A 23,940-nucleotide genomic window follows, 5' to 3' on the forward strand; every position below is an offset into this window, starting at 1 on the left:
AAGTGTTGGTGACGAACTTCAGCCAGGAGTTTAAGCACACCATCAAGGGTACGACGATCACATACATCAAGGAAATTCTGGAACCCAGCAACGTGTTTGTCCTCTCAGATTCTGCAGCATCTACCCAGACGACCGTAGTTTCCGAACCAGACGTCGACATAAATCCAAGTCTCCCCATGATAAAGCCTGCAGCAAGAGCTTAGAAGTCTGCTCCGACGATATGAAGACGGCTTTTCGACGTCATCGAGGATTCGACAAACACCAGTCGCAAAGCATCGCATAATCACCGAAGAGTGTGCTCGACGACCCCGCAAGAGCTATTACCGAGTTTCGAAGCGAGAACGTGAAGCTATAAGACAAGTAGACGAAATGCTCCGTGACGACATCATCCAGCCGTCTAAAAGCCCGTGTGCATCTCTTGTTGTCGTAGTGAGGAAAAAGGACGGAAGCCTATGTTTTTGCATCGATTGTAGTCAACTGAACAAGATCGTTAAGAGCAACGTATACCCCCTCCCACGGATACACGATCCATTGCATCGGCTATGCAACGCGAAATATTTCTCGCCGACGGATCTCATATCTGGCTACTTTCAATTAGAAGCCGACGAGAGAGATCGCGAAAACACCACCTTCATCACGCCAGACGGCCTCTATAAGTTCAAGGTTATGGCATTCGGACTGTGCTCGGCGCCTCCAACGTTCAAGCGCGTCACGGACATGGTGCTAGCAGGGTTGAAGTAACGGACCTGTCTTTCTGACTTGGATGACGTCGTCGTCTTCGCCAGGAATTTCGACGATCACCTTAAGCAGCTTGCGACCGTACTAGTGGTCATCAAGTCATGAGGACTCATTCTGAAGCAGGAAAAGTGCCACTTCGCTTACGAGGAGCTTCTGTTCCTAGGCCACGTAAACTGCAAATCTGGAGTCCGTCCCGACCCACAGAAGACAGCCGCCATCGCGAAGTTCCAGCGGCCCATCGACAAGAAGGCAGTGCGTACATTCATTGGCATGTGTGCCTACTAAAGGCGCTTTGTCAAGGACTTTTCACGCATCGTTGAGTTGTCGACATATCTAACTAAATGTGATGCCGAGTTCAAGTGGGAAACGCTGCAGGCCGATCCATTTGAAGAACTGAAATGACGCATGCAGTCACCACCGGTACTTGCACACTTCGACGAGTAGGCCTATACCGAAATCCTTACTGGCGCCAGTAGCCTAGTCTTCGTTGCCGTTGCAGTCCAGAGAAAAACGTACTTGAACGGGCTATAGCTTACGCTAGCCGGTCAATGTCAAAAGCAGAAGGCCAATATTCTGCGACCGAAAAGGAATGCCTTGGATCGTTTGGGCTACAGCAAAATTTCGCCCTTACCTGTATGGCAGGCCACTCAACGTCGTCAGTGACTGTCGCGCGTTGTGTTGGCTAGCGAACTTAAAGGATCACTCAGGACGGCTGGCGCGTTGGAGCCTCAGACTACGGCATCCCTGAAACCTACAAGTCTGGACGTAAACACTCCGATGCCAATTTCCTATCGCGCGCCCCCGTTGATCCGCCGCCGCAAGATGATGCGGATTACGACGCCTTCCTTGGAATAATAAGCGCGGAAGATTTTGCTGAGAATCAACTAGCAGACCGCGAGCTAAAAAGCCTCGTCGAGTATATGGAAGGGACACCGACGTTATTCCCAGAGCATTTAAGCGAGGATTGTCTTCGTTCTCGCATCAAAACCACCTACTAGTAAAGAAGAACTTCTCAACAGTCCGCGCCAACTACCTTCTTGTTTCCTCAGCAATGCGTCCAGAAGTACTGCACGCCCTGCATGACGATCTGACCGCACGGCACCTCCGATTCTCCCGGACGCTATCGAGGATACTGGAAAGGTAGTACTGACCGTGCCTGATCGCCGACGTTGCCCGTTACGTCAAGACATGCCGAGACTGTCAGCGACGCAAGACTCCACCGACAAGGCCAGCGGGATTACTACAACCGATCGAGCCTGCTTGCTGACTTTCAGCAGATCGGGATGGACGTGTTGGAATCTCTTCCGACATGAACAATTGGAAATAAGTGGATCGTTGTGGAGAGGACTACCTCACCCGCTTCGTGAAACGAAAGCTCTGCCGAAAGGTAGCGCAGCTGAAGCGGCGAAATTTTTGTCAAGAACACCTTGCTGCGACATGGCGCTCCGAAAATCCTCATCACCGACAGAGGAAGGGCTTTTGACAACTGCCTACCACCCACAGACGAATGGTCTTACGGAGCGCCTGAATAAGAGCCTCGCCGATATGCTAGCAATGTACCTCGACGTCGAACAGAGGACATGATGCCATCCTGCCGTACGTAATCTTCCCTTACAACACGGCGGTGCAAGAAACAACAGAGATCCCGCCGTTCAAGCTGGTTTACGGCAGGAACACAAATGTGGCTCTCGACGCCATGCTTCCGCATGTCACCGACGAAGAGAATCTTGACGTCGCCACCTATTTCCAGCGCGCCGAAGAACCTCGCCAGCTCGCCCGCCTACGGATCAAGAAACAGGGTGGTACCGACAGCCGATACTACAACTTTCGACGACGCTACGTCGAGTACCAGCTGGCGACCATGTTTGTGCTTGGACCCCGATACGCCGACGAGGCCTCAGTTAGAAACTATTGCGACGGTATTTCGGGCACTACAAGATCATCCGACGTATTGGCGAACTGGAGTATGAGGTCGTGCCAGACGGCATTTCGCATTCCCAGCGGCGCCGCACACAATCTGAAGTGGTTCACATGGTGTGTCTTAAACCCTTTTACGCATGCTGACGAACTTCCTTATTTTTGTTGTTTCTTTGCTACGGGTGTGTTTATTACGTTCGTTCTTTTTTGAAGTATATGCTTTTTAAAAAGGGGGTATTGTCACGTGTACTTTTTTATCAGGCGACCATGTTTCACCGCCTAACAACTGTTATCGCACAGCGCAGGACGCGCCTGCATGTACAGGAAGTTTTTGGAATGTTATCGATTGTTCCATCCGCTGCCTGTCACCGAACCTTGTGCAATCTGATTGAATGTATGCGCGACGCGTATAGCGTACAACTTTGTGGAAGATACGCGGCTCCAGCGTTTACTCGTTTACTCTTGAAGATTGAACGACTGATATATAAAAGCCGACGCGGTTTACCCGTTGATCAGATTTTCGACGATGGGCGCCTGTGTTAGCCGCTGTCGCCGATGAGTGTAGCCCGTTTTTGACAGCACTAATTCACCCAATAAAACGCTAGATTGTCATTTGCAGTTTGGTGCTTTCTTCACCGTCACTACTACGTGACAATGCACAGAGCTGGCGACTACACAGGCCTTCAACGGGACCATGTTGGACGCTTGCAGAATTCCTTCTACTCGCACTCACTCAAATGCAAAGCAAGTTCCTGGTCTTTGAGCTTCTTGGCGTTATCTTTTGCGCGTTCTGCCGGTGCACGAAACACACTCCCGTGTTATACTCTTGGCAATTGCTTGTCGTGTTTTCTACAAGTATGTTACCGAAAGAAGGTTCAAGTTGTTGCGGGGCAATAAAAATTGTCAAACTTGTCGCATTAAGACTCAGTACTCGCCAAAATAATTTTGTCACCATGGCAAAGCTGCTTTTCGCTGCGTCACGACAAGCGCGGCGAGTGTGCCTCAATGTCATCCCCAATATACAATGAAATAACACTAAGGATGGGGGTCAGAGAAAGCGCCACACACTATTTCCAACAAGATTCAGCACACACGAAAAAACTGCACCATAAGTAATAAGTAATGAAAAAGTACCGAAATTAATTTTCCACAACATTGGGCGTCAATGAAAGCGCCACAAGCTTGTCAGTGCATTAAAGCGCGAAACGTAAGTGCGTACCAGGGCCGACCTGTTTTTCGCTAACAGCGTCACAAGTCTAGGTTCCATGCCGTACGCCTTATTGCTTGAAATACGTCGCAGACTGTCGAACAAAATTTCTCTCTTTGCCATAGTCCAATAGTGCAGTGGTACGCTAGAATTCGCCGGAAGCCCAACAAACAAGGCTAAATTCAAAAATAGAGAAACAGGCAGACGGGTCGCCGAACAAGCCAACGCTAAGATGCGCAGCCGGTCTCGCTCGGTTCGGCGGCATGTCTGACAAATGACGCATGCATCTGGAGCGTCATTCACCTGTCGCTACGTAACGGAAGTAAGCCGCAAAGTATAATTTATTTATGCGCACGATGGGGGCGAAATGCGAAAACACCCATGTACTTAGATTTAGGTGCACGTTAAAGAACCCCAGGTGGTCGGAATTTCCGGAGTGCCTGCCGTGCCTCATAATCAGAAAGTGGTTTTGGCACGTAAAACCCCATATATTATTATTATTTATACGCAGATATCTTTAGTTTTGCCGGGAAACAATAAGAATATGGAACAATGTCTGTTAACTTCAGTTTACACCATTTTTTTTCAATGCTCGCGGCAGCGAACGGTCGGCGTTAATACGGGCGTGACGTTGCCAGTTTTCGCCGAGTGTCCCCTCTTGATGAAATCTTTTCTCTATGTCCCGACTGTCACCCACCGTGCAGTCATGTCAGCAGCCGACCCCGTACAGTGCATGCGTCCGGTGACATGGATGGGAGCTGCCCCGGCGACCCGATGACGTACTCCCGACAACCGGCCAATGTGCTTTACGTGCGGCTACGCTGGTCGCGTCGCACGATTTCTGTAATCGTGTGCAGCCCCCTAGCGCCGCGCCACCCGTGACAATCCAGTCCAACCATCAAAATTATGGCCCCTCGTCGGCTATGTCGCCGACATTGCGCTCGACCGCTACTACCCGCCGTTCACCTTCTTCAGGCCGTGGCTCACTGTCACCGATGCGACCTGGCCGCATAACTCGCGACGAGCAAAACCAATCGTCGCAGTTCAGAGGGAAAGGCTGGGACAACGTCGAAATGTGAAATTCCTCACCACAGTCCCTCGAACGTAATCGAAGTGTTTGTTGATGGTGTTCGCGCATCTGCACTCATGGACACTGTAGCCGCCCTATGTGTTATGAGCGCTAACCTTTGCCGCTTACTTTCTGAACGCCCCTTTCTGGACTGCCTTCCACGCAGCCGGCGTTCAGCGTTATCACTCCTTGGCGGCTTACATTGCTTGCGTAGTCATTGCCCACGTTCTATACGCCATAGAATTCATCATCCTTTCCTCGTGGTTTCATGACGTTATCCTAGGCTGGAATTATCTCTCGCGCCGCAATGCCGTTGTTTATTGCGCATGGGACGGAATAGAACTCTCGACCCTGTTAGATTTGCCGCTCACCGACATTTCTTCGCTTTCAGGGAAACTACTTGTCCAAGCCGACTCCCACGTTTCTTCGATCGCGTCAACGGTCGTGCCCATGTACTGCAGAGGAATCTCAGGCGCTGTCGCACTACTCTTTCCAGTTGACCGCTTTCTCACTCATTCTGCTGCTGCCTGTTGCGTCAGTGGACATCACACAGGGCTAGAGCACCTTTTTCGTTTGCAAACCATTCGCATGCGCTGTGCTGCTCCGAGGAGAATGTTTTGCTATTGTAGAAGCGATCGAAAGGGTGGAAGTTATGGACGTACCCTATCACAATTACTGTGTTCGTTTCAGTGCGCTCAGTGCTTTTTCTACGTGGGACCTATCGCCCAGTGATGTGTTCGGTTCTTCTATTGCCGATGCCCTTACACCGGTCTAGCAGTCTTAGCTTTTATGCCTTCTAGAAGAATTTCGTTCTTGTTTCGATGTAGGACAATCTTCCCTGGGCTGGACACCAACTGTTACACATCGCACCGATACTGGCCCACAACCGCCAGTGCGGCAACGTCCGTATCGTGTATCTCCTGCAGAACGTCGTGTTCTCAATGAACAAGTCGACGACATGCTTCGCCGCGAGGTGATACGAAGTTCAACAGTTTCTGTGGAAGACCTCCACCTGAACAAGATTACTCGCAAGAACATGTGCCCTCTCCCACGCAGAGATGATGTGATGGACACTCTACAAGGCACAGAATTCTTTTCACCCCGAGGTGTGCGCTCAGGGTATCGGCAAGTACCCATGACCGATGCCGATCGGCCGAAGACAGCTTTTGTCACACCCGACGTCTTATGCGAATTGAACGTAATGCTTTTTGTACTTTATATTGCGCAAGTAACATTTGAGCCCAAGATGGACACAGTTTTGCGCGGCTTGATGTGGCACACATGCTTGTGCTATCTTGACGACGTTCTTTTTTTTATCCTGACTTCAGCACGCACCTTCAACGGCTCCGGTCTGTTTTAACATGTTTAAGATACCCAGGGTTACAACTTAACTTCAAGAAATGCCGCTTGCTGCTCGGGATCTAAAAATTCTAGGTTACGTCGTATCCACGGATGGAATATTCTGCCCGATCCAGCCAAACTTTGGGCCGTCGCCGAATTCCGGAAGCCAACATCCGTCAAAATATTGCGCAGTTTCATCTGTCTGTGTTTCTACTTCGGACGCTTCATTCGCAATTTCGCCGCCATCATATGGCTCCTGACGAAACTTCATGTAAGCAACAGGCCCCTCACTTCGTGGTTGTCCGAGTGCGACAAGGCATTCCGAAAGCTCCATCGTTTGCTCACATCTCCGCCATTTTCGCGCCATTACGACACGACGGCGCCTACCGAGGGGTGCACAGATTCCAGCGGTGTTGGCCTCGGCGCTGTTCTTGCCCAGTGAAAGCAGGTCTTTCCTGAATGTGTCGTGGCTTATGCAAGTCATACGCTTACAAAAGCTGGGACTATTACACTGAGACAGGAAAAGAAAGCCTGGCCATTATCTGGGCGCTAACCAAGTTGAGGCCTTATTTGTATGGCCGTCCATTTGATGTAGTCACGGAACGCCATGCAGTATGTTGGCGGTCTTCCTTGAAAGATGACACAGGCCATCTTGCCCGATGGGCACTTCGCCTGCAGGATTAAGAAGTCCGCGTGCTCTACCGCAGTGGCCACGAGCACTCTGACGTCGACGGCCTCTCACGCTCTCTCTTGTCCGCCGACCGTGCTCGCTGCTCCGTATCCCAGCTTGCTGTTTCTTCCATCGACCTTCGCACCATCGTTTAAGAGCGCGAGGACCACTGGATCACCTCGCTGATATACTTGCTCTCTGATGTATCGGCAGAACCAACCACTCCCGCGTTACGTCGTCACGGCCACTATTTCGCCATTCGCGACGACCTTCAAGCGGATGGGATTAACTCTTTCCTATTTCGGTTCTGGGCGCGCGCGTTTTGAACGCCAGCTGGCACGCGCTACGCCGGCTGGGCTACTTGGCACAGTTCTTCTCCTTTCTTCTCCTGCTGCTGCGCAATCGCCCACGGTCTTAGTGCAGAATCATTTATTTATTTAAAATGATTGCGAACGATCTTTACAAGCCCCTATCGAATGTGCGCCGCGTCCAATTTCATAAAGTAGATGCAAAACGCTTTATAGACGAGGAAATGTTTATTTCCCTCTATATAAATGCTCGTTCCGGGCTTTTTGTGCGTTCATCGGATGTTGTGGCAGCAGGTAAGCAGCAGGAGTTCCCGTACGAAGCTCCACCAGACGGCATCAGCTGAAAAAAAGTGAATTACAAGCATGTGTCATTTTCGTATTTAGCCGTTATAGAAATAGAGCCTGTAGAGGGGAAACGTGTGAAAGTGGTGAATGGGCGACATTACAAACAAAAGCAATTCGCTTTTACAAAGATCCCGCCGATAAGGTCCGACTCCATTTCAAGCCACACTATAAATTATAAAGAAAACATCCGATATTTCGGCATTTCTCCCCTCCCGGACATTATTTCCTGCACTTTAAGAGCAAAAATGCAGGGGTGACTGTGCGTTTCCAAAACAACTAGGCCTCAGCCGACGCGTTAGTGCGCTACATACACAGAGTTGGTCACGACACATACTCTCAGCCAGACCATGCTACACGCTCGCAGAATGCCTTCTACTGACACTCAAGAGAAATGCATAGGTGAAAAGCCTGTTTTCAGTCGTTCAAAAGAGAGTTTTCGAGTTCTTCGTTTATGAGCTCCTCAGCGTTATCTTTTGCACGTTCTGCCGGCCCAAGCAACACACTTAAGTGTTGTCACTCTTGCCAATCGCTCATGGCGTCTTCGACAAGCGCGAGTACCGAAAGAAGGTATATGTTGCGGTACCATAGAAAGCGTCAAAAACCTTTCTAAGATTCAGTACACGCCAAATTAACCGTCACCACGACCGGCTTGCATTTTCGATAACTGTGTCACAACCCCAGGCCCGGCGACCGTGCCTCGAAAATACCCTAAAAGGTTACGAATTGCAATAATTTTTGGGGTCAGAGAATGCATGACTAACTTGCCCCAGTAAGATTCAGTACATGCGAAACTAACTGCGGCACATAGCCGAGCTACTCTTCGCTAACGGCGCGACAACGCCGGGCATGGCCACTGTGCTTAAAAAGTTCCCCAAAAAGTAAGGAAATTAGTTGCAAAAATGGTCAGGGTCAGAAAAAGCGCTAAACCTTCTCTTGGGAAGAGTCAGTACCACGAAACTGCGTCACACGGTCGAGGGGCTTTTCGCCACCCAAGTCACAAAGCCGGGTGCGACGAGCGTACACAAGAACTACCAAAATAAGTTATAATAATGTTGGGGCTCATAGAAAGCGTTGCAAACATCTCGAAGTACGAGTCATTATTTCGACTTTACTGTGCCACTGGTTCTCGCTAACTGCGTCACTAGTCTAGGTTCCATGCTGTAAGCTTGAAATGCGTCGCAGACTGTGGAAGCACATTTCTCACCTTGCCCTAGTACAATAGTGCAGTGGAGCTGTGTCGAAGTCGGGAACGAACGCAAGAATACGCCGGAGGCCCAACAAACATGCTACATCCAAAAGAGACGGGTCACCGAACAGGTGAACTTCACATGCATTCCTCGACGTTCACAGGTGCAATCGACCTCGCTAGCCTCAACGGCCTCTCTGGCGCATAACGCATGCATCTGTCGTGCCTGGCGTGCCATTAGCTTGTGGCTAGGTAACACAAGAAAAATAAGTCGCAAATTATAGGTTCATTTACACGCAAAACTTTTTAGGTTTAACGGGAAAGAATAAAAAATAATACGTTGTGTGTGAGTTCATTGCAGATTCGTTTCTCTTTTCGACGCTCGCGTCACCTAACACATGAGATCAACACTAGCCGTGATGTGTTTCCTATTGCCAGTTGTCGCCGAGTGTCGCCTCTTGTTGAATTTCTTTCTGTATGAAGCCATCCTCAACGAGTTGCAAAGTCGTGCATTTCACAACTACTGCTTTCCATGCGCAGTAAAACGGCCTCACAGAACGTTTTAACCATACTCTTGGCGACAAGCTCGCAATGTACTACATAGCCTCCAACCACACAAATTGGGATACCATTCTTCACTTCGCAACCTACGCCTGCAATACCGCCACTCAGAGCACCACTGGCTTTTCACCCTATTTCATATACTCCGGCCGGCACCCATCGCACACAATTGACACAATCTTTCCGTGAAAGCTGGTTGCATCTGACTGTGCGCCTATTTCTGCCACAGCCAGACATGCTGAAGAATGTCGCAATGTCGAGCGGGACTTTACTTTAAATGACGAACAGAGCCAGAAGAGCGTTCGCGGTGACACCACTTCGGTGCGCGCGTTCCTTCCCGGAGCGCTTGTGTGGCTCTCAGTCCTTTTCACTGCAGCTGGGCTCTCGTCGAAGCTACTGCTGAAGTACGAAGGCCCCTACCGCGTCGTCAAACGCACATATCCGGTCAACTACATGATCGAGCCCATTGAACTGTCTTCGGACATGCGCCGTCGTGGACGAAACATTGTCAACGTCGACCGCCCCAAGACCTACTATGACCCACTAATACTGGCAAGCTGTCAGGTCGCCGGATGGCTCCAATTTTTCTCCCAGCGGTAACTGTAGAGAGGGATTGGAATGATACAGCCGGTCATCCTCTTCAGCGCTCTTGCTACTGAATGCCGCCCATGCTGGGTGTCCGTGCCCTGCTCTAACGGTAGGTCCCAAACCCCGGAGACTAATCAACGCCTTTATAATATATATATATATATATATACAAAGTTGAAATTGACGAAACTTCGTGTGACGTCGAAGAATTGGCAACTGCAGTGTCGGCCTTATATGAATATATATACAAGATGTCATAGTACCCTCATAGTACGATTTCACAGCCTCATACTTCTCGCACCACCAAGAATCTGGCGTTTCTCAGTGGTGTAATCTTCCTTCGTCAAATTGTTTTATACTTCGCTATCACTAACACTGCTTCGCATTTCCGGAGAAACTGCCGCATCTCTTTCTCTCTCTGTCTCAGTTCGTCTTTGTGTCCGAGTATAAGCGCATGCTGCTGTGGAGGATGAGTTCGCGTGAATCTAGGTTGGCCTCATTTAGGTTTCTGAGGCAATTATACCTGGTGTCCCAAATATCACGCACCAGTCACGCAGAAATCTGTGACGTATGATTACGCACAAATAAAGGCTTATAAAAGAGCAATTGCGTTACTCGAAGAAAACCTATTTCATATTCTTTCCAGTGCAGTAATCTTTCCGCAAGTAATTTTTTTCGTTACTGAGATTTAATTATGGCATTATTGCTAATTATCTAACTCGATAAGTACTCTCGTAATAAGCAAAATGTCAAGTAGTCATTTGTAGGCACCTTCAAAATGACATGTAAATGCGGTGTTTTCTGGGACGTACTAATGGCGTAAAGCTTCCTCCGACTGGCAAAGAACCCCAGAAAAAATGAAAAATACCCCGTTACTGAGCTCCCACCCAGATCATCAAGCATTGACCTCAGTTAGACTCATTCAAAGCAAATGCTTTGCCGGTCGCAAACCCGAAGAGACAGCGTACCACCCTTATAATGGCACAGATGGAGAAGCAACAGCAGGTTTCGCAGCTTCGCACCTATTCCTTCCTCTCATTTACACGTCACACTTATTATCCGTCTCTCAAGGCTGACTGATCACATTGATAACAAAAGTCACTTCACAACCCGGCCGTAGCGCCGCCCTGGCAACGCACGAAACGCGAGCAACAATGTAATAGGCATAGAATGTTTCAAATTCTGGCCCCGCTCGCACCGCTTCGAAAGAGTGCGCACACAGCTATATTTTGCGCCAGAGACTTCGGATGAGAGCCAAGTTAAAATGGCAGTATTGTTTTTCATTAGAGTGTATACCTGCGGGAAAAACGGGTTCATGGCAAAAAAATAAAGGTGAAATAAACTGACCGGGAAGCTGCCCACGTGAAGAGAAAAGGCAATACCGATGTGTTCTAGAAAGTAAATGTACCACTTCTAGATGCGCCGAATTGGCGCCTGCGTATGGCTTTCATGAACCACGGCGAGGGAAGCTCATCGGTGGCGTAAATCGCGCAACCAACGCTTGCATCAATGCCCCGTCGCCTTTTAGGCCCAAGCACACCCTACTAGATGCTTGGTTCGTTTGTACGATAAATTTTTAGGAGCGCTGCAATCACGACGCGCAAGTGAGCAAGTCACGTGTTTTTTGTTTTTTTTCTTTCACGGTCAAACAAGCAGGGAAAGCAATTTCAAGCGAAGTGAAACTACAGCAACATGTTCATTCTCTAGGCATAGGCTATCAATACTTTTAAGAATAGTTTCAATTGGCTACCTCCTTCTCTTTCCAAATTATAGTAAACTTGTCCTGTGTGTATCTTTAAATATGTTGTTTATGTGCGTGGTGTTTACAGTGGAAATTTAAAACAATGTTGAAGTGAGAAAATACGAATGAGGTAGGAGCCGCTAGTGCTTCTAATGCGGTTGTCCTTCTACTGTCTGGAATCGCAGAATTAGAGTAAAAGTATGAAATCAAAGCCGTGCACGTCTGCGGCCAACAATAATGCAGTAAGCTATTAGCCTCGATAAAATTCTAAGTGAAAAGGTAGAGGCAAGTAAAAAGAAACTTCAAATGTTGTGGGTTACAAAACTCTGGTAATGACATCTTACGCGTGTGCCTGTGGGGGGGCTCCGCCCCCTCCGGGAAAACTCCGGAGTGGGCTCGGGCCCCTGAGCTCCCCCGTAGCCGGCGCCTATTATGTTTTTGCTCGGAAGAAGAAATAATACCACACGTAGGTAGTGGGTCGAGTGCCAGAGTGTGTCGAGCCGAGAAAACAAAGAAGCCCGCCCGTCTCCTTCCTGCTCGCGAGCCAGCCCCGATGGACGGCCTTTTGAGAAGCCAGCTGCCCTGCGGTTTTTTAAAACCCGAGAGTGCTTCGGAATGCTCGTTACAATATATAACCACGTTGCGTTGCCCACTGACTTACCGACAGGAGGAAAACACGGTTGCACGCAATATTGTAAGAAATTAAGTGTGGACTGAGCACGCGCTTCCGTTTCCGCATTTCGTATGGCGCTTAACAATGATGACATTTTGGCTGGGATGCAGGGCTTGCTTCTGTGGTATACACTTTGCTCAGAAACAGACACGTAGAACCGCGTTACATTTAATAATCACACTATTTTGTCTTAATCGTTTTCCCACTACGGTAACAGCGTGTGACGGAAATAAATGTCACCTTTTATATTATTTTCTCGTGACGCTTTCAGACCCAATCGCAAACGACGCTAATACAGTGCCGGCTGACATGCAACGTTCCAGTTGGCGTTAATGGAGGCTACACGTTCTACACACATCGTGCACCGGAAGGAACTCCTTGCTACACTGGCGCAGTAAGTCTACAGTTTACTAAACAGCGTAATATGAGGTGTTTCTTTTTTACGTGGAACCCTTTATTTTCCAATGGCCCTCTGCTGTTCTTGCAGAAGGGCTATGCGGCTAAGCGACCATTAGGAGCTAGAAAATGTTTCACGATAATTTTGCTAATTACCTAAAACTGCTCATTCATTTTTTTTTGCTTAGAGACTGTAGGTCACATGTTATAATTTCAATATTTAAGCCGACGTGTAGATAAGCCATGTCTCCTTACGATTGGCGCCAGTTTCAACATATGTCACCTTAAATTGTGCTACGAAATACAATAACCTTCCAGGTAAGTTTTCCAAAAGCCTGCTTCTATAACCGTTAGGAATCATACCCGGGAAACGGGCACTTTAAAGTCCATTAGGTAAGGGGACATATACCGGAAAGGCGTTCAAGCGCAGTGACACACGATAAAGGAGTATCCACCTTACGGCAAAATTTCTTTCCTGGAAAGCAGATGGCGCATCTAGTTTTCGAGCAGAAAGGGCGTTACTCTCGCGCACATCCTGCACAACTCGTCCATAAAAGGAAACCTGTCACAGAACTACGGCGCCTGATAAGGATGTTCTTTTTTTACCCTGCGAAAATGTGTCCATTTTTAGCGGTTCTGCGATTTGTCCAAAAGTGAAGATTTTCTCTAGCTGTACTATCAAACTCTCGCATGACGTCACTCGTTTCTTAACACAAACGGGAAAAAGGATGGCAGAAACGGAGGCAGTGCCATAATAACCAGAGTGCACATCAAAACACCGACCAAGGTAAATATATGTCGTCGCGAATCTTCCTTGCAAGTCCATGCGTTCGAAACATCGCGGTTCATCGGGGTTAGTGCCATCTGTATGCGGAGGGAACACTTCCGGCGGAAGAAAGAACAATATGAAGCCATATTCGTTAAAAAGAGAAGCGACGTCATTTTGATCTCAATGGCGGGAAATTTTTTCCAGGGGTCTGCCGTTAGAGGTGTATATTTAACTGCCCGTCATTCTACTTGACGAGCGTTTCGAGCTTTCACTGAAGAAAGCGATGCAAGAAAAGGTCACCCGTACGGGTGTCGAAATCGCACCCCTGAAAAGAACTTTGGGGGCCGACGAAAGCTTTAGGTGTAGAGTGCTGGTTCTGTAGCCGGACGCCAAGCCTGTTGGCCTGCTCAGCCGCACGATAGCAACTGAAGTAAGCAATCATCTGGTGGTCGGAACTCACTACATTTGACTGAACAGGTTGACAAACGATGTAGCTACTCGCGTCACCAAATTTAGACAAGCGTCGACAAGCGAGAGAGCACAACGTGTTAGGGGGTGTATTGTAATAGGTAAAGCTACGAGCGCACATTTCTGCACCACTTCGAGAGCTACATTGCTTTGCAAGCGATAGCGGCGTCAATGATGGGCGCTGAAAAAAAAGTATTTATTGATAATGATAAAATAAAATAGAGTAGTCTTTTCTTTACTCGTCATCCATATATAAAATTGATAAGGAATTTTATTTTCGCTGAATTAATCTGTGCCTCGCTTTAATTTAAAAATGCGTTTTTCTTTCCTAGCGATTGTTCCCTCTAAACATAATCACGCTTCAATCGCTGCTCCCATAACAACCCTTGCTGATGTCCGTGACAATTTGTTCTGAACCGCTTTTCGCCCGAAGCTTCGCGACCTAGGGTGCTATTTTCGACACGCATGGCGGTTGCACGGCCGCCATTATCCGCCATGTTGACTCTCTGATTGGCTGTGGAGAGCTCACGTGACTTGAAATTTGTGCGGGGAAACGGAAGTTTTCCAATATGCAATTTTGCGTTTTCATCAATATGACGACACGTGACGTGGAGCTGCAAATTTTATCGATTAATACATTTTTTTGGTCCTTGGAAGCTATATTGCGACGTTAGCGCTTCAAAAAGAAAGTGAGCGGCAATATACAGAAGCCAGTGCGATGCACCCGGAATTTCGCGAATATGTGGTGGCAATCCATGATAGACGCCATGTCAGCTTGCTGATTGGCTGAAGGAATATGCCGTGGGGAGCCTCACAGAAAGGTCCGTTTCGTAAATATATGTTTCACGTTGCCTGACGTTGCGCGGGGCCGCCATTGCAGCTATTTTCCGCCATAATTTGTGGTGCGATGAGCCGCGCGAATTAGGCTAATGAGCCGCCATATGCAATGGAGGCCGAAAGGAATGCATATCGCCACATTTCCCTCGTCGTTCGGCGCCATGTAAATTTTTGTTTCTAATACGTGCTCGTAGTATTTGCATCGCTCTCTGGTGGTGCTGCCATTTGCGTTTTGGGCCATCATTTAAAAAAGATACGCGTTTATACGAAATAATATTGGTTGAACATAGCAAAGTTTCTCCAACATTGTCCCCTTTTCACTGCTGCGGTAATCAAGATTAATACCTTTTCGCACAATCAAAAGTTGTGACACAGGCGTCTTTTTCATGTAAAAAACGAATGTACGCCTTACACATCGCCTCAGAACACTAATGCCGACCACGCTCCACCGAGACAGCTCCCCGTCTCGGCAGGGTCACTCGTTCGCCACTCTTCGTTACCATCTGGAACCGGTCGCTACACTTTTGGAAACTAGGCGGAGCAGCTCAGGGAGGGGACGCTGCAATTGTGACCCAGCCTACAAATCCTATTTTGTCCCTACTTACAAGTGGAAACCTACTGCACGTTGAAGTACGTGATGTTACCGTCACCTCTCTCATTGGCACTGGAGTGCAGGTTTCATTTATAAGTGGTGCTATGGATCGAAGGTTCAGGAACATTTTGACACCCGCCTTGCCCTGTACAACATGAGTAGCCGACGGCAGCACTTCACCGGTTATAGGAATGTGCACAGCACATGTGACCTCGGGGGGACACTACACTACTGTTTTACTTATTTTCCTCGAACAGTGCAGGCATGATCTCAGTCTCAGTCTTCAGTTTATCTCGAAAACCCTCCGCCCAAACTGACTATTCCGCCGGTATTGTATATTTGGATATGCCGTTTCTTACCGAGGAGACTTCTAGTACACTACAGCGCTTATATTTTGCCGAATTCACCCTCGGTCTCCACAGGCAGCTGCAAATGTGCTCTGGACCACTGGTGCCCCCGTTCCTGATGTAGAGTATGTCGCATCCTCGGTGACTGACGTGGTTCCGTCGCGCAGTTTTGTGCTCCCAAACACCATAATTTAAATCTTTGAGAACTGTACTTGCCTACCCATCCTCAATTTTTTTTATTTTCAATACAGGTTCTTCGCCACGACCATTCCCTGGCGCATATCACGCCTTTAGAAAAATTAAAGATTTATTCCTTGATCCCTGAAGCCGTCCGCAGCACCATCGGGCCCCTGCCATGCTCTCTTTCGTCTTGTTTGCCTGCTGACGACATTTATAAATTGATTGCTCCTGATCTTCCTTCTGCGCAACCAAAACACCTTTATTGCCTTCTCTCTTTTTATAGAGACATTGTTGATCTGGATAGCCACCTCTCTACAGGTATCTATGGTCATCTATTATATATATGCACTGGTGATGACAGCCCAATTCATAGGGGATGTTATCGCGTCTCCGCAGCGGAGCGGGCCATCATAGAGTAAAAGGTCGACAAGGGCATGCACAAGGACATTATCGAGCCTTCGAGCAGTCCGTGGGCATGCCCGATTGTCTTGCTAAAGAAAAGCGACAACTCTTAGTTCTTCTGCGTTGGCTACGGCCACGTTAACAAGATAACAAAAAAGTAAATGCACTCACTGCCTCGCATAGATGATGCCCTTGATTGTCTTCGCAGTTCAAGATGTTTTTCGCCAATTGACCCTTGTTCGTGCTATGAGCAGATTGGCGTAGATGAGATGGACTGTGAGAAGACCACTTTCATCACACCAGATGGTCTTTACCAATTCAAAGTCATGCGCTTTAATTTATGCGATGCCCTAGCCACATCCAAGCGCACGATGAACTCTCGTCTGCGCGGCTTGCAGTGGTAAATATGCCTTTGTTATCTTGACGATGTGATTGTTTTCACCTGCCTTTAAGAGTCAGAGTCACCTTCAGTGCCTCGCTGCCGCCCTGTCTGTCTTTCGCGGTGCTGGCCTTCAGCTGAACTCATACACCCTGCCATTGTGGCCGCAACAAAGTTACTGTTCTCGGATATCTCATAAATGCGAGAATACAACGTGACATGGAGAAAATTCCCGCTGTGCGCAATTTTCCCGTGCCCTGTTGAGCAAAAGATGTCCGAAGTTTTATGGGAATATGTTCGTATTTCCGTCGCTTTGTTATATGATCTGCCGATATCGCTTGTCTGCTCATCCATCTTCTCAAGAAGGATGCACCATTTTCTTGCGCACAACAGCAAGCCAAAGCCTTCTCTGCACTTATGGAGTGGCTTACAATTTCGCGTATTCAGTCTCATTTACACTCCTCTGCTCCACTGAAATACGCACAGACGCGAGTGGTCATGGCATTAACGTCTTTCTCGTCCAAGGCCAACGGGGTGACGACTGCGTCATCGCTTACGCCAGCCGCCTTTCTGTGCCCGAACGAAACTACTCCATCAATTAGTGTGAATGCCTACGCTCGTATGGGCAGTCGCGCAATTTCGACCACACCTGTTCGGTCGCAGTTTCTGCGTCGTAACTGATCACCACGCCATTTGTTGACTCCCCTCTTTAAAAGTTCCGGTACGACGCCTCCCTCATTGGGCATTACTTCTGCAAGAACACACCTCCTCCACCGTGTATAAATCAGGACGTCTGCATCAAGACGCTGACTGCCTGTCCCGCCATCCTCTGCATCCGCTGGATGCCGCAGATGCTGACTCAAACTTCGGCATTCTGTCCGTCAACAACTTGCTCCATATCGGCGAGGAACAACACCGCGATCTTGTACTTCGCATTCTCCGCGCCCAGTGATTCTGCCCTCCGTATGTTCACCCTGCACGAAGGAACTTTATATTGTCGCATTGTACACCCTGAAGCTCTCGATCTCCTGCTAGTCGTTCGAAGGCACCTCAGACTTCTCGTGCTCCAGCCGGCACACGTCCCTCCTACCACTGAACACTTTAGTGTAATTCGTACATACGCCTGCGTGAGACGTTGCTCCTTCTGACCCAGAATGTATTGCTTTGTGCACCGTTATGTCGCTGCTTGCGATCTGTGTCACCTCCTGAAGAGGCATGCGATGCCTCCTGATGGTTTCGTTCAACCTATTTACGTTCCCGTGGAGCCATTTTCCCGTGGGGGCCTCTTCCTGCTTCGCCCTTTACCTATTTGCACCAGAGAAAAGTGGTTTGCAGCGGCAACAGATTATGCAACAAGATATTCAATCACACGAGTAATTCCAACCAGGTGCCCTATAGATGTTGCCAACATTCTAGTCTACGATGTAATTCTACACCACAACGTCCCACACCAGTTACTTACATATCGTGGTCTTTACTCACTATTGAATATCCTCGATGATCGGCCGCGCTCCTGTGCTAGCGAGCACAATGTCACTACGCGTACCATCGTCAAACGAATGGCCTCATTAAACGGCTCAACCGACCACTAACTGAAAAGCTTGTGATACACGTTTCCGACGATCACCGCGACTGGGACGTCGCTGTGCTCTTTATCACCTTTGCTTATAATTCGTCTCGTCACGACACCACCAGATTTTTACCGTTATAACTTTTGTTCGGGCGCGAACTGCATTGTCCAGGCGCACTTCCCTGCAAAGAACAGCCCCAACCTGTTACGTCCCCATGAATTGCTCGTGAACGCCTTACTGTCTCGCAAGATTGCCGAAGGTGCCGTTTCGATCGTCGGAACCGAGAAGCTCATTTTTACTCTGGTGTTCTTGTGCTCCTCTGCACACGTTCGTACCGTGTCGGATAGTCCGAAAAACTCCTAACGTTCCACCCTGGCCCGTACATGATCTTACGCCCACTCTCTGACGTGATGTACAAGATTGCACCGTCAGGCGAATGTTCTATACCTTATGCTATAATCAACAATGTTGTTCACACAACGCTGTTGCCATACTCACGCCACATATAACCACCTTAATTGATACTTCATAACCTGTACCAGCACTGAGGTACCCCGCCGGGAATGTGATATTGCGAGGAAGAGAACGAAGAAGGTAGCCCTTGCTTATGCTAGGCTTGTATTCTTAATTAAGAGACGTGCACAAATGAAAAATCCTGTGGTTCATGCATTCCTCTAGTTGTGATTAATATTCGAGTAGAATGAAACCGACACTCACCGGACGGGGTGCTAAAGATGGATGCAAAATTACAACACATTTGTGCATTTGTTGACTGCAAAGGAGAACACAATGATATTTGAAAGTTTCATATCGAGTGCTGCGACAACTTAAGCTCCAGCTGAATCCGTGTAGCAGTTCCCGTCATAAGCCACTTGTGCATCCACTGAAATGAGCCGACATTTTGAAAGCCAAGTAGCGAACGCCTGTTACTGCTTTTAGATATACATAGCCTGCCTGGCCAAGCCTGCGTTGGACATATAGTCAGCGCAGAACTAGAAGATTTCGAAATCGCCGCTGTCCAGCCCTGTGAGAAAAAAAAGCTCTAGAGTTATATCTACTGCTGGAACAGGACATTTCCGCCTCGATCAGCAGTGAGAAATGGTCATCAAGCGCCACATCAAGCGCCACATGTGTCGCTACCAGAGGCACTCTCCATTCCTTACTGTATGTCTTATGGAACTGTTGTCAACCCAAGAAATATAAGCGTCGTTTCACACACAAAATTAAACATATACAAATGCGCAAAGAAGAATAGACGTATCAAATCACCTTATTCTTCTAGTGTTGCTTTCGCTTCTTGCGGCGACATATACGGCGTTGTCTATTTAAGTGTAAGCTTAAAAATCTGCCATGGAAAACGCCACAATTCTGTCACATCATCTAGATTACTTGAATATTCAGAGGCTACAAGCTGAAGCTTTTGTTGATTAATTAACAATGTTTCTCTAATTAAGTTTCTAATCGATCACTACTGAGCAGATGTCACAACTGTGGAAGTTAACTTGAGCAGGACTGAAGTGTTGTCTATTTAACAAAAATCCTGCGCTAGGCATGTTACAGGTATCAGTTACGGGAAGTACACCCGGCCACAAAAGTTTACGGACCACGACATGTCAGAAAACGTTTAATTCCAAAGCAGCCTGCAGCAGTAGCCAGTAAAACTGTATACGACAATGTTGTTAGCATATTATAGCCCAGACCTGAAATGCAAATACCACGCTGCGTTGTGAGGTTGCCGAGATATTCAGCTTTTTCTCAGATTTCATGGTCCGTAATATTTTGAGGCCAGGTGTACATAAAAAATTATTTGCCAATATCAATCAGAGTTCCAGTCTATACTTATCACCTATCTTCTGCAGTGCACAGAAATACTAACTGCTGCATAAGTGCGTTTTGCTGCGTATTTGGAAAAGAATTGCTTTCCGCTAGTGTTTATCGCCAGCACCATCGTAGGCGAGTACGAGAGATGTATTCATCTCGGTGGTGCTGTGCGTCGACCTTCGGGATCTATGGTACATGTTTCTTGCTCTTCTGTTCGCTGTGATTGTGTTAGATACGGCCCGAATACACGTCTTGTTCTTTAGCGAGGTGTCTCAATGTTTATGACATGACCATGTATCTTTCACACCGGAAGTAGTCCGACAAGCAGCCACGTTGTCTCGGTGTCTTTGGTTACCATTGCATTTGCATTGTCCTTTCTAGCGCGCTTATTTTGCTTGAGGGTTCGAATCTAGGCTAGTTGGCTTTTTGTTCCATATGCCGAACAGAGTAGGCAAGAGCTCAAGACGGGTCCTGTTTGTATGGCTGTTGTCCAGCCGTTTGGGCTGTTCGTTAATCGCCTAATGATTCGATAAACACTCGTGTGCGCTGGTCACAAATGGGTGAGCCCTGTTATTAGAAAGCTTTCACACTTATATCAGCTACGCTGAAAATAAAGGTTTAGATTGTTCTGATGACACATGCTGCAATTAGGGAAAATATTTGCCGTTCATGGTGGCAATTCGAGACTCACTGTGAGCATTTATAAATGGTTGTTTTAAAATGTGCAGGAACAGCCTGTGATTCCTCGTCAAAACTTGTCGGGCACCAGAAGAAAACTCTCGCCAAGCTTGGTATACTACACAGCAAATAGAAGGACGAAATTTTATGCCCTAGAAATCTTAACATAGGTTCGTGACGTGCTTATCGTATATGGTGCCGTAGACTGTGGTCGTGTAGACGATGTAGAGGGTGGTGCCGCGCAGCGGCCAGTTAGAGAAATATTTCGCGGATCATCGGCACGGCGGCTACGTGGAATTATTTGTGCGCGTTTTGGCGTCTCTTGGCAACGTTCTAGTGCTACGATGTCTCGTCCGCTCACCGTGAAACAGGCATTTGAAAGGAGCAAAATACGATTCATGGCTCTGTGCACGAGCTGAGCCGCCAAGAAGACAAGCCTTCATTTGAGTTTGATGGAGGCACATCTTACACTCTAAGAAATAAAAGAAGTGACCTTTGCTCTATTAAGTGAGAAACCGCAATGTCCCTTTTGTTTGTGTTTAAATTGAGCAACTATCCTCCTTCAATCATGGGAGGAACGGTTTTTCCCTTCCAAGACCAACATGGCCGACTCCAGGCACGCGAAGCAAAGCGATGGATGCAACTAGGCCTACCAACTGTGGCAGTTCGCAGCTGGAAAACAACAAAACAACGTACGCGTTGTAAGCATAGTGTGCGTCACTGATATTTGCAAAAAAAATTCGCTAAGTTTTCTTTGGCACATACAGGGAACGAGGTGCAAGCACGACACTTATTGTAGCGGTGGATCCCGCTCGTCTGCCACTAGAATCACTCGCCGTTCACGGCAGGCTGATCATGTTAATAACGCGGGCTCAGCGTCGCTCTAACCACTGTCGAGACCGAAAAGGAATGGCATAGCTAGAACACCGAGGCGCTGAACTTACGTAAACGTAGGGATATCCATACATTAATACGTCGCACGCGCACACACACATGCACACTCACAAATACGCTTATGTGGATAGATGAATGAATGGATGTTACGAACGTCCCCTTTGGAATGGGGCGGCAGGTTGCGCGACCAGGCTCTTGCTATTATACTGCCTAATGTCCTACCTAGGTTAAAAAGGAAAAAAAAAACACTATCAACTCCCAAAATCCAATTTCCTGACAGCCTATTGCGAACTTTGCTTTTGTACGTCTTCGGTTTTTGTCGTTTCCCTACTTTTCTTCCGTCGATCTTCCAATCGTATTCTACTAATCTCTATTGCGTACATGTTCACTTTTCCTCTGCTCTTGCTGAACCCAACGGCTTCAAGGAGGCGAGTGGTGCCTAAATCGACCCCTGGGCACATGTCTTCACATTGTACTAAAACATGCTCCATCGTTTCCTTGGATTTACCGCAGCAAGCACATACTTCATCTTCCTTCTTATGTCTCGCTTTATAGGTGATTGTTCTAAGGCATCCCTATCTCGATTCGAAAAGTAATTAGCTTCCCTTTGAGTTATCCTAAATTATTTTTTTCCTTATTTGGTTTTTTTCCTTTTGAGTGGTTAGTGGCAGGTTTCTTTTCCATTGCACCTTTCAGATTATTTCAGCCTCTCTGACTTTCCGCTTGACGTTCTTTGTTGCTGTGTTGATCACCATATAAGCCGCATACTTGCTGGTAGCTTCCTAGTTCTTTTCCTCGACTGTTCAGCAATAAATTTTCACAGAATACTTGTTTGGGTATAATAACCTGATAAGCACGCCTAATCCACAAACACATCTTAATATAAAACCGCAATATGCTAACTGCATTTGACTAGCGACTTTCAATTACCAACACGATGATAACGGCGATCTAAGCCTTTCACTTCGAAGCCCCAGTGGATGGCGCTTCAAGAACTGCTGACGTTTACAAAATGACTTTTATTGAGATCGCTTCAACGTTTTCTCGCCTAATTTCATACAGAAATGACAAACAATCTGCTATTCGCGGCGTCCGGACGCCGCTGCAAAGCGGGTACGTGGGATCCGGTGCGCGTTGTGCCAGCGGCAGGGCTTGAGGCCGGGCGTATAGCGCAGGGATGAATCTGGCAGGGCGCTGAAGCCACTGATTTCGAGTAAGCCTTCGAAATCATGTTTTACTTTCTTGTCCACAGACCAAAAGTATTCGGCTACGTCGAGGTCGTCATTCGCTGAGCCGCTACGTGTTATTCGTAAGGATATAGCGGTTGGATGAGAGCGGAATGTAAATACTAGCATAGCATCCAAGGAGGCTATGATGCAAGTTACTCGCTACGATGTCAGGGTGTTATTTCATACGAGAACTAAACATTACTGACCGCGATTGACGTGACTGGCCCAGCTCACCATTGACGATATCGGAAAGCTAACTGGTGGTGTATGTTTTGTTATCCATCTCGAGGAGAGGCGGGGTAACGAGGATTGTTGCGATACAGTCTACTAGGCTACAACTACTATAACCATAGCGTAAGTACAGTGGCGAAAGCGTAACCGTCGCGACAAGTGACCGTGAAGGATAGCTCAGGCTTTGGAGTATGCCGGCTCTCTCCGACCACCTCTACTGCAGAGCCGCGTTTTCGCCATGCTAGCCGTGCTTACTGCTAGAGCGAGGATGGTTTCGCTCCGTACCGACGTTAGAGTTCGACAGCGCTCGCAGCTTTCTAAATACCGGCACTCGAAACAGTCCACAGCGGTACCGTCACTATGTGTGTCCCATTAGCTTGGTCTCCCGTCCGCGTCTGGGCATATTCGTTTGTCCCATAACCCTGTGCCTTTCGTTAGCCTTTTCGTACTTTGTAGTTTCAATTGTCAGTCTACAGGTTGTCTCCGAGAGTGTCTCCTCTTCTTCACACACGCCGACAGCTGTATGTACTAAGCTGTCACGGGGGAGTAAACCCTCTTTTCTTTCGAAATTTATTTTCTGGATCCATTTGGTTCGTACGTTTGCCATTACCGCACCCTTTAGGATATACATCATCCATTGTTGGTCGGCGCTTCCCGTGTCTGTGGCGTCGTGCGTGCTACGCGATGCCTCACGAAGAAGCCGCCGCTGGCGCACGGAGACGCAGACGAACCGGCACCCAAGTGACGCTGCATATACAGCTGTATATCTGGTTGCATGGCAAACTCATGCACCTCCTTCCTC

General features: G+C 47.9%; 1 protein-coding gene across 3 annotated transcripts in view; it reads left to right on the forward strand.

The window, feature by feature from the left end:
- The window catches only part of LOC142558062 (venom metalloproteinase antarease-like TserMP_B), a 154,160-nt gene that overhangs the window by 127,694 nt on the left and 2,526 nt on the right, over positions 1-23,940 (forward strand). For all 3 annotated transcript variants that reach the window (XM_075670224.1, XM_075670225.1, XM_075670226.1), the window contains one exon: positions 12,616-12,738. In XM_075670224.1, coding sequence (XP_075526339.1) covers positions 12,616-12,738 — 123 coding nt within the window. The remainder of the gene's footprint in view (positions 1-12,615; positions 12,739-23,940) is intronic.

The sequence above is a fragment of the Dermacentor variabilis genome, chromosome 9 (assembly GCF_050947875.1).
Source record: "Dermacentor variabilis isolate Ectoservices chromosome 9, ASM5094787v1, whole genome shotgun sequence".
Taxonomy (NCBI): Eukaryota; Metazoa; Arthropoda; class Arachnida; order Ixodida; family Ixodidae; genus Dermacentor; species Dermacentor variabilis.